Source organism: Moschus berezovskii, chromosome 10 (genome assembly GCF_049115385.1).
Source record: "Moschus berezovskii isolate FMDL1 chromosome 10, NW_MosBer_1.0, whole genome shotgun sequence".
Classification (NCBI taxonomy): Eukaryota; Metazoa; Chordata; class Mammalia; order Artiodactyla; family Moschidae; genus Moschus; species Moschus berezovskii.
In genome coordinates, this window is record NC_142469.1 from 95,653,480 (window position 1) to 95,665,821 (window position 12,342).

At 37.9% G+C, this 12,342-nt stretch overlaps 1 protein-coding gene across 1 annotated transcript in view; it reads left to right on the forward strand.

Moving 5' to 3' along the window:
- Positions 1–12,342, forward strand: part of CCDC170 (coiled-coil domain containing 170) — a 112,635-nt gene that overhangs the window by 57,316 nt on the left and 42,977 nt on the right. Inside the window, exon 6 of the mRNA XM_055433217.2 lies at positions 91–276. Coding sequence (XP_055289192.2) covers positions 91–276 — 186 coding nt within the window. The remainder of the gene's footprint in view (positions 1–90; positions 277–12,342) is intronic.

The window sequence follows — 12,342 nt, forward strand, 5'->3', positions numbered from 1 at the left end:
ATCACGGGGGTACATAGATCAGAGTTGATTACAGAGAGTAGTATGAAATTATTAATTTTTATAGGACAGCTGTAATTGCTTTCTCTTCAGCTTGGAGAGCTGTGCAAGGAAAATGCATTTGTGAAAGGACAAATTGTTGCTCTTGAAGAGACTATAAATGTCCATGAGATGGAAGCAAAAGCTAGCAGAGAGACAATCATGAGGCTGGCTTCAGAAGTAAACAGAGAGCAGAAAAAAGCTGCCTCCTGCGTTGAAGAGAAAGGCAAGCTGAGCCAGGTACAGTATGTGGAGCACGTGTGTGCATCTGTGATCATGTTTATGAAGCAGAAACTGGAAATCAGGTGTGGATGAGCACACTAGTTTCACCGACCACAATTCCCAAAGGTTCCTCTCAGCAGGAGGGCTGGGGGGCACATGGGACTCTGTGACCTGATCAGGCCTCTGGATACAGTTTTTTTCTAATTAGAAAAAAAGAAATGCAAAACACTTAATAAGTAAAACATGTGTACTAATGTGTCTTATTTGGTTGAATTATAAGGAGTAAAAATTTTTTAAACTTATTATTATTTTTTAAACAAAGAGGTAATGCATTCACAAGATACAAAATTCTAAGTGGACACAGGAAAATGTGGTGAGAAGTGTCCCCCAATCCCTTCCCCCCAACCACCCAGTTGCTTTCTCTAGAGGCAACCTCTGTTAATAATTTCTTATATACCTTTCTACAAATACTCTATATGCACATATTTATTCTTTTTATTTATTGTTTAACACAAATGGCAACAACTTTGCACACTCGATGTTTCTCTGTTTATTTACTTTTAAAAAATTGGTAAGGTACTACACAGTATTATATACAAGGCTGCTAGGAATAATCTATCATTTCTCATATGTGAGACTCTGTCAGCAAGACAAAAATCCCCAAAGTAGACTTGCTGGCTGAAAGGATATGGTGGTTTTAATTTTGAGAGACATTGCCCAAGGGAGGTGACTCTTACCTCTAAACTTTTATTTATATAATTAGTTGCTTGATCTTTCCAAATGAGTGAGAACCTGTTTGAGCATGGGAATTAATACTGTATGTTTTTTTAAACATTACATAATCCTTTTTAAAATTTTCTTTCAAAGAAACTAATCATGGGATTAATGATAAGGGTTAATTTCCAAAAGCAAAAGTAAGCTAGTGCCATCAGTTGGTAAAATACGTAGGAGAAAATTGAAGAGTAAAGGAGAAGGAGTTTAAAATGAAAGAATGACTAATGCTGAGAAAAAGGGGCTCCATGAGGGGTGAAGTTTGAGTGGTGTCCCACAGGTTGTGAAGGGGGTTCTGGAATTGGCAGGACGCAGTAAAGGAGCTATCTTCGTGGGAAATCCTGAGGTCTTCCGTGTCTATGGTGACATCACTGCCAAGGTGGGTGAGATGGGAAGTTGGAATGTGAAAGTGATCCAGTAATGACAATAATTTCTATTTTTCTCCGATTCCCAGCATCAGAAAGCCCTTCTGAGCACTGGGTTTCCTCTTCTGTCACAGTAACCTTGTGAAAGGAGCAGAGATTTTTACCACCATCACCAAGTCACTCCAGTCATTTCAGTAGCTTGTCTTGGTCTGCTTCAGCTCTCATAATAACATGCTGTACACTGGGTGGCTTAGAAACGGACATTTACTTCTCATATTTCCAGAGGTGGGGAAGTCCAAGATCAAGGGGGTAAGAGTTCTCCTCCTGGTTTGCAGACAGCCCCTGTCTTGCTATCTTCACATGGCAGACTGAGTTAGCAAGATCCCTGGTGTCTTTTATAAGGGCGCCAATCCCAACACGAGGGCCCCACCCCCGTGGCTCCCTCTGAAGATAATTATCCCTCAATTGTCCCATCTCCAAACACCATCACACTGGATGTTAGGGCTTCAACATTTGAATTTTGAGGGGATACCATTCAATTAACTCAATTATTTTTCTCCAGCTTAGGAAAAATTTCAAACACATACAGAAAGGGTGAAGAAATACAATGAGATCCATTTATTACACATCCAAATGCAACAATTGTTACCATTTTTCTATATTTGCTTTATTACCTTGTACACCTGCACACACACATGCACACATATTTGCAGAATCACTTGAAAATAGGTTTAGACATTATAGGTATTGTTTCTGACCACTGAAGCATAAGAATAAGGACATTATCCTGTATAACCACAATATCATTATCACATCTAAAAGTCAACAGTGATGCCACAGTATCATCCATGGAGGTTTCCAAGCCCACAAGCTTTTTGTACTGCTTGAGAGGTGAAGTTTAATCCCCCTTCCTTTGTGCGCTGGATGAAGTGGCTCATTTCCGGTGACTGGAATATGTCAGAAGTGGTGGAATCTCACTTTGGATTGGGTTATGAAAACACTGTGGCTTTTGTCTTAGATACACTCTCTTTAATTCTCTTGAGTCACTGCTTTTGAGAGAAGCCTAGTGTTACATGGTGGGGCACTCAGGTAGGCAGTTGCATGGCCCAGGAGCCCAGGAACTGAGGCCTATCACCTACTATGTTAGTGAGACTGGAAGTGAATCCTCTTTCAGCTGAATCTTGAGATGATAGTAGCCCTGGTCAACAGTTTGATTATAGCCTTATGAGAGACCTTGAATCAGAAGCATCCAGCTAATTCAGTCCCAGATTTCTGGCCCATAGAGCTGTGAGATAATAGATGTTTGTTGTGTTAAGCCATTAACTTTGGGCTAATTTTTTACACAGCAATAGATAATAAACATCTAATACTGACTTTCAAATTTAATCATTTTCTACAAGAATGTCTCTTATAGCTGTTTTCTTTCCCAAATTTCAGTCCATTCTAGGTTTATCCATTGCATTTTTTGGTTATTTTTAGCCTTTTATTGTTTTTTTTTTTTTAAGAGCATTTAAAAAAAATGTTATCGACAAAGCAGTGGTCTGATTGTTTCTTCAAGATGTTATTTAATTTGCTTTACTATACCCTATACAGGTAAAGTTGGATTTAGAGGCAGTATTGGATTCAGGTTAAATCTTTTTGGTAGGAATATTTCAAAGATAAAGTTGTAAACTTCATATTGAATTGCATTAGAAGCAAATAGTGTTAGATTGTTTCATTGTTGCAGAAACTTTGATTGCGCTTATCTTCAGTGAAAAGGTACATTTTATTTTCTGCAGCCAAGTAAGGTATCTGTGGGGTGAGAATTGGCAGGTTATTTCTGTTCCCCCTTGAGTTACCTAGTGATGTTTTCATCTATTGATTCTTGCCTGGATTAATTTATATCAGGGGTGGCAAAGTGGTAATATTCTAATTTCCTCATTCCTTCTACTTATTAGTCAACATTCTTCCTAAAGAAAAGCTTTTTGTTTTCCTTCTTTTTATTTTCAGTTCTATGACACACGAATTTTTATTTACTTACTACTAATAATCAATTATTCTCCTTTTGGTTTTTCAAATCCTCCATGTTTGGCCAGAAGGAGTCCCTGCAAGATTGTCTCTGTGACCTTATAACTTGACTCCTTTAGTCTTTCGGTGCTTCAGTGCTTTTCAACAGAAGATGTTATCTTAGGCTCACACAATTTTCAGACCACAGAACTAAAATCAGCCTGTTCTCTATGGAGTTTTGGCTCCTTTTACTGGGGAATAGTGCTTAGCAACCAAGATCTGGGCTTTAGGTGTGCTCATTGCTATTGGGATGTCATTGTTTTTAGTGGATAGAGCTAGAAATACTTTTTTAGAAATGAATTAATGCCGGTACGTTTTGGAACTTTTTATTTGGTATTGGAGTATAGCTGATAACAATACAGTGATAGTTTCAGATGAACAGTGTTGGATTCAGCCATACATACAATGTATCTGTTCTCCCTCAAAGCCCCTCCCTTCCAGGCTGCCACATCACACTGAGGAAAGTTCTGTGTAATTCTGGTATTTTTAATTAAAAGTAATATTTTAGAGTTTTCTTAATATCCTTTTACTTTATATTAGTAATCTTTTGGATCCTAATAATAATATTTACTCATTTGCTTTGTCTTACAGTATAAATAAGATTATTTAAAAATGACACTTTCAGTATTTTACCTATAAGTAAACTTTCTTCAAGAAAATTAGAGATACCAAGGGAATATTTCATGCAAAGATGGGCTCGATAAAGGACAGGAATGGTATGGACCTAACAGAAGCAGAAGATATTAAGAAGAGGTAGCAAGAATACACAGAATAACTGTACAAAAAAGATCTTCACAACCCAGATAATCACGATGGTGTGATCACTCACCTAGAGCCAGACATCCTGGAATGTGAAGTCAAGTGGGCCTTAGAAAGCATGACTACAAACAAAGCTAGTGGAGGTGATGGAATTCCTGTTGAGCTATTTCAAATCCTAAAAGATGCTGTGAAAGTGCTGCAGTCAATATGCCAGCAAATTTGGAAAACTCAGCAGTGGCCACAGGACTGGAAAAGGTCAGTTTTCATTCCAATCCCAAAGAAAGGCAATGCCAAAGAATGGTCAAACTACTGCACAATTGCACTCATCTCACTTGCTAGTAAAGTAATGCTCAAAATTCTCCAAACCAGACTTCAGCAATATGTGAACCGTGAACTTTCAGATGTTCAAGCTGGTTTTAGAAAAGACAGAGGAACTAGAGATCAAATTGCCAACATCTTCTGGATCACGGAAAAAGTAAGAGAGTTCCAGAAAAACATCTATTTCTGCTTCATTGACTATGCCAAAGCCTTTGATTGTGTAGATCACAATAAACTGTGGAAAATTCTGAAAGAGAAGGGAATGCCAGACCACCTGACCTGCCTCCTGACAAATCTGTATGCAGGTCAAGAAGCAACAGTTAGAAATGGACATGGAAAAGCAGACTGGAAATAGGAAAAGGAGTACCTCAAGGCTGTATCTTGTCACCCTGCTTATTTGACTTCTATGCAGAGTACATCAATGAGGAACGCTGGGCTGGAGGAAGCACAAGCTGGAATCAAGATTGCTGGGAGAAATATCAGTAACCTCAGATATGCAGATGACACCACCCTTATGGCAGAAAGTGAAGAAGAACTGAAGAGCCTCTTGATGAAGGTGAAAGAGGAGACTGAAAAAGCTGGCTTAAAACTCGACATTCAAAAAACTAAGATCATGGCATCCAGTCCCATCACTTCCCCATCTGGGGAAACAATGGAAACACTGAGAGACTTTACTTTTGGGGGCCCCCAAATCACTGCAGATGGTGAAATTAAAAGACTTTTACTTCTTGGAAGAAAAGTTATGACAAATATAGACAGCATATTAAAAAGCAGAGACATTACTTTGCCGACAAAGGTTCATCTAGTCAAAGCTATGGTTTTTCCAGTAGTTCATGTATGGATGTGAGAGTTGAACCATAAAGAAGACCGAGCACTGAAGAACTGATGCTTTTGAACTATGTTGTTGTGGAGAAGGCAGTGGCACCCCACTCCAGTACTCTTGCCTGGAAAATCCCATGGTTGGAGGAGCCTGGTAGGCTGCAGTCCATGGGGTCGCGAAGAGTCGGACACGACTGAGCGACTTCACTTTCACTTTTCCCTTTCATGGATTGGAGAAGGAAATGGCAACCCACTCCAGTGTTCTTGACTGGAGAATCCCAGGGACAGGGGTCCCTGGAGGGCTGCCGTCCATGGGGTTGCACAGAGTCGGACACGACTGAAGTGACTTAGCAGCAGCAAGAGGAATAATCTTTATTGATTACAGATGGGAAATCATTAAGAAGAAACCAGTTCTATTTCAGATCTTTGACTATATTATGCATTGTATCAATACATTGAATTTCACTTTTCATAAAAAAAAAAAAAAAAGAACTGCGTTGTTGGAGAAAACTCTGAGAGTCCCTTGGACTGCCAGGAGATAAAACCAGTCAATCCTAAAGGAAATCAACCCTGAATATTGGTTGGAAGGACTGATGCTGAAGCTGAAGCTCCAGTACTTTGACCACCTGATGTGAGGAGCTGACTCATTAGAAAAGACCCAGATACTGGGAACAATTGAAGACAGGAGAAAAGGTTGACAGAGGATGAGATGGTTGGATGGCCTCACCAACTCAGTGAACATGAGTTTGAGCAAACTCTGGGAGCAAACAGGGAGGCCTGGCGTGCTGCCGTCCATGGGGTTGCATAGAGTTGGACATGACTGAGTGACTGAACAACAATGCCAATCACTTGCCATTAGCACAGTCATTTTGCTAGGTGCTCAGAGAGGTTATGTACTGTGCTCAGTATGCACAGCTATTAAGCGGCAAATGATTTGAACCCTGGTCATTATGTTGTCTTGCTTTTAACAGTAATCCCCTTTATATATAGATTCACGGCTACTTCCTACATACAAGTCTGATGCCAAAAATTATTTGTCAGGGGAACAGTAAAGATAAGTAGCTATGTAAATTTCCTCAGTGAATGAATGACATTAATTTGATTATAGATAATAGTTACTAACTTTTCAAGCCTAGAAAATTATGAAGAATTGAGTTTGTCTATAAAATGCATTTTTGGAGATGAGCAGTAGGAAATGACAATATTGTAAGGGCACATTAAGGAGTATAGAATTTATTCCTCTTCTTATGTAAGTGTCTTTACCCTTGTAAATGACCGATGATGCAATGTTGTTCAGAGTTGTGAAACACATTCACTTTCGGATCAAGTTCCTGCCAAAATAATAAAAGTTATAAAAAATATGGGCAATAAAAAGCTTGAGGGCTTTAATAAAGTGCTCATTCATGGGATTATGACTCCAGAGATTTACTACTGAAAAACAGTGTCAAGTGGTTTTACTGACACATTAACAGTCTCAGAAAGAACCTTCATAATGCTTTCGAAAGCTCTGTTTTTGGGGTAGGAAACTTACTTTACTAGTAAAGTCCTGAATGACTGCAGAGAAAGAAGTTTCTGAAGGTCTGGGGTGCTGTTTCTACCAAACTCAGCTTTTCTTATTTTCTTAATGATTTTTTGTTACTTTATGACAATTTCCCAAGTAAAAATCCAGGTATTTTTTATACATATGGAAGATACATTATTTGAAAATCTTTAACAGTTAAAAATTGCAGTACATTTAAAAAAGAATTGAAGCTTGGCACCTTTTCTTTTTGTTGTCTTGAAATAATCTAAAGCTGAGAAAAGAAGTCATTTTATCTACATTAACCATGTACATTTGCTGTAGACTAGACGTTTCAATGAATCAAGAATTAAACTTAAATAATAGATTTAAAACTGCTTATTCTCCTTCACACTGTTCACATTTTCTTTAACTCTAGTGGCCAGAATTGAAGCTAGGAAAGCATATTGGTTTTGGAGTCAGCAAGCTTGGTTTGGAAGGATGTTCCTTCTGCTCTCTTGGTTTGTTGTCCTGCAGCAGAGTGTTTGTAAGAAGAAAGAGGATAAGACAGACACCCTGAGCCGAGTGGCTAAGAGGCCAGGCTCTTGGGTTTTTTTCTAGGCTCCAGAATTGTTTGACTGTGTGATCTAAGACATATGACTTTACCTCTTTGAACTTCAATTTCTTTGTATGTGAAACTGGAAAATAATTTAAAGGTCTGTCTCTTACAATTATTGTTAGGATTGAATGATGTAATATACATAAGGTACTCAAGACAAGTCCAGCATATGATTGTTGCTCAGTGTTTTAATTTCCTTTTCCTCATTATTTACTTTTATCTAGGGATTAAAATAAACATATGGTTATTTTAAGAGTACAGACATATGGAAAGAGTTCCTGGAAGTGAGAAATTATTAGACAGGTAAATTACTAAAGAAATTAAAGATCTCTTAACAGTCCTAGAATCACAGTGTTGGAAGTGACCTTAAGAGCTTTTAGAATCTAGATCATCTAACTCTCTATGTGAAATAAGAATCATCTTTAAAGTGTCCCTCTATAGTTAGCATCCAGCCTTCCCTTGAACTCCTTAAGAGTCAGGGAACTCATTTCTATACAAGAGGGTCCACCTTCTCTGTGAAGTTCTAATTGTTTGACACTTTTTCATTGTAGCAAGTCAGGATCAGAATCCCTATAATTCATGTTGTCATCTTGGCTCTATCTTTTTTCTCTCAGTTTTATTGAGATATAATTGATATATGGCACTGTATAAGTTTAAGATGTATAGCATAATGGTTTGACTTACATCATCAAACAATTATACAATAACTTTAGTGAACATTCATCATCTTATTAAAGAAATAGAAGAATTCTATTTCTTTAATAAAAAAATTAAATAGAAAAAGGCTTTTTCCTTGTGATGAGAACTCTCAGGATTTTCTCTTAGCAACTGTTATATATCATATACAGCAGTGTTAATTATGCTTATCATGTTGTCCATTGCATTCCTAATACTTGTATATCTTTTAAGTGGAAGTTTGTATCTTTTGACTGCCTTCCTCCAATTTCCCCTTCCCCTACGTCCCACCCTTGGTAACCACAAATCTGATCTCCTTTTCTACGACTTCGTTTGTTTTTGAGATATATTTGTCCTACAAGACTATGCTAGTTCCTGGCATGCAACCTAGTGATTTGATATTTCTGTACATTTCAAAAGGATCATCACGATAAGTCTAGCTACTATCACAATGAAAAGATATATTACTTATGCTTAGTTGCTCAGTCACGCCTGCCTCTTGCAACCCCATAGACTGTAGCCCGCTAGGCTTCTCAGTCCATGGGACTCCCCAGGCAAGGATACTGGAGTGGGTTTCCGTTTCCTTCTCTATTACTTAAGTATTGACTGTATTCCCCACACTGTATATTTTGTACCTATGATTCATTTGTTTTGCAACTGGAAGCTTCTACCTCTTAATCTCCCTTACCTGGTTCTTTCCTTTCCTCATCCACTTACCCTTGGCAAACAACCTGCTTGTTCTTTGTATCTCTGACTCTGTTTCACTATGGTTGGTTGTTCATTTGTTCTGTTATTTTGATTGCACATATAAGTGAAATCATAAACTATTTGTCTTTCTCTGTCTGACTTATTTCACTTAGAACAATACCCCATAGGTACAACCATGTTGTTGCAAATGGCAAAATTTCATTTCGTTTTTTAAAATAGCTGAGTTGTATGTATATGCATGTATACATGTATATATCCTTTTCTATTGTATCTATTCATCTATAGGTAGGCTCTCAGGTTGCTTCCATATCTTGGCTATTATAAAGAGTGCTGCAATGAATATAGTGGTGCACATATGTTTTCTAATTAGTATTTTCATTTTCTTTGGATAAATATCCAGGAGTAGAATTTCTGGATCGTGTGGTTGTTCAATTTAAAACTTTTGAGGAATCTCTATACTGTTTTCCACAGTGGCCTCACCAGTTTACATTCCACCAACCGTGACCAAGCGTTTCCTTTGCTTCACATCCTCACCAACATTTGCTATTTGTTGTTCACTGATAACAACTGTGCTGACAGGTGTGAGATAGTATGTTTGTGATTTTGATTTTCATTTTTATGATGATTAATGATGTGGAGCATATTTTCGTGTGTCTGTTGGTCATCCGTCTGTCCTCTTTGGAAAAACGTCTATTCAAATTCTCTGCCCATTTTTCAACCTGAGTTTTCATTTTTTTTTCCACCTTGATGTTGAGTCATGTCAGCTCTTTGTATATTTTGGATATTAACCTGCCATAACATTTATTGTTTGCAAATATCTTCCATTCAGTAGGCTGCATTTTCATTTTGTTGATAGTTTGCTGTGCAACAGCTTTTTGGTTTCATGTAGTCCCATTTATTTATTTATATTTAAAAAATGCTTTTGCAGTGTTGGTTTCTGCCATACAACAACACAAACCAGCCATAGTTATATATACATCCTGTCCCTCCCTGGCCCCCCGTCCGTCCCGCATCTCTCCCTCTAGGTCATACAGAGCGTCAGACTGGGCTCCCCACTCTGCACAGCAGCTCCCCACCAGCTGTCCATCTTACACCTGATAGTGTATATGTGTCAGTGCTGCTTTCCCATTCGTCCCACTCTCTCCCCCTCCCACCATGCCCACAGGTCCACTCTCTACATCCTTGCAGCTCCATTCCTTCCCTGCAAGTAGGTTCATCAATATCATTTTTCTGAGAAGGCCTGAGCAGATATTTCTCCAAAGAAGACATACAGATGGCCAACAAACACATGAAAAGAGGCTCAGCATCACTAATTATTAGAGAAATGCAAATCAAAACTACAATGAGGTATCACCTCACACCAGTCAGAATGGCTATCATCAAAAAAGAGGATGTGGAGAAAAGGGAACCCTCCTACACTGTTGGCGGGAATGTAAACTGATACAGCCATTATGGAGAATAGTATGGAGATTCCATTTATTTATTTTTGAGTGTGTTTCCTTTGCCTGAGGAGACAGGTTCAAAAAATATTAGTAAGACTGATGTCAAAGAGCATACTGCCTATATTTTTTTCTAGAAATTTTATGGTTTCAGATCTTAACATTTAAGTCTTTAATCCATTTTGAATGTATTCTTGTTCTGGGTTTGAGGAAGTACTCCAGTTTGATTCTTTTGCATGTAGATGTGCAGTTTACCCAGCAGCATTTATTACAGAGGCTGTGTTTTCCCCACATATTCTTTCCTCCTTTGTTGTATATTAATTGCCCATATATATGTGAGTTTATTTCGGGGGTCTCTATTTTATTCCATTGATCTATGTATTTGCTTTTGTGCCAGTACCATACTATTTTGATTACTGTTGCTTTGCAGTAATACTTTGAAATCTGGGAGCCTGTTACCTGCAGGTTAGTTCTTTCTCAAGATTGTTGTGACTGTCTGAGGTCTTCTGTATTCCCCTATGAATTTTAGAATCATTTGTTCTAGTTCTGTGAAAAATACCTTTGGTACTTTGATAGAGATTGCATTGAATTTGTAGACTGCCTTGGGCGGCATGGTTATTTTAACTACTAATTATTTCAATCCACGAACATGGTATATTTTTCTATCTGTTTCTATCATCCTTGGTTTCTTCATCAGTGTCTTAAAGTCTTCTGGATACAGGTCTTTTACCTCCTTAGATTTATGTCTAGGTATTTATTCTTTCTGAGCCAATTATGAATGAGATAGTTTTCTTGATTTCTCTTCCTGATAGTTTGTTGTTAGTGTATAGAAACGTAACAGATTTTTCGTATTAATTTTATATCCTGAAACTTTCCTGAACTCATTAATGAGTCCCAGTAGTTTTTCGGTGACATCTTTAGAATTTTCTATGTATTAGTATTGTGTCATCTGCAAACATAATAGCTTTACCTGTTTCTCTCCAGTTTAGATTTTTTTATATATATCTTTTTCTTGTCTGATTGCTGTGGCTAAGATCTCCAATACTACATTGAGTAAAAGTAACTACAGGGAGCACCTTTTTCTGTTCCTAATCTTAGAAGAAATGCTTTCAGATTTTCACCATTGAGTAGAATGTTAGCTGACATATATGGCCTTCTTTATGTTGAGGTATGTTTCATCTATGCCTGCTTTCTGGAGAGTTTTTATGTTAAGTGGATATTGAATTCTGTCAAAATCTTTTTTGCATCTATTGAGATAATTATATGATATTTATTTTTCAATTTATTAATGTACTGTATCACATTGAATCATTCTTGCATCCATGGGATAAATCCCACTTGATCATAGTGTATAATCCTCTTAATGTATTGTTAAAGTTGATTTGCTAGTATTTTGTTGAGGTTTTTTACACATATGTTTTTACATGTATGTTTATTGGCTTGTGATTTTCTTTTTAGTGATGTTTTTGTCTGGTTTTGGTATCAGGATAATGCTGGCCTTGAAAACAAGTTTGGAAGTGTTCCTTCCTTTGCAATATGTATATATATATATATATATGAAAGAATTTGAGAAGGATAGGAACTTCTCTAAATGTTTGCTAGAATTTACCTACGAAGCCATCTGACCCTAAATTTTTGTTTATGAGAAGTTTTAAAATTACTGATTCAATTTTATTACTGGTGTTTAGTCTGTTCATATTTTCTATTTCTTCCTTACCCAGTCTTGGAAGATTGTGTGTTTCTAGGATTTTGAGATGGCCAAGTGGTGCAAGGTATCCTAGAGCTGGTGTTGGCTCCTTTATGTGGGGGCTGGGTCCTGATATGGCAGACTCCTGGGTTATGGTGGTCCTGGGTCTGGTGTCTGTCTGCTGGTGAGTGGGGCTGGTTCCTGCAGCCAAGTAAGGTCCCAGGGGTCCCAGAGCTAGTGAGGTGCGCTGGTGGGTGCACTTCCTGGGCACTCTGATGGGTGGGTTAGGGAATCATGGGGTCCTAAGGCAGCCAGCCTACTGGTGATGCTGTATCCCTGCCCAGTAGCTACTTGGCCTGAGACATCCAAGTCCTGATGCC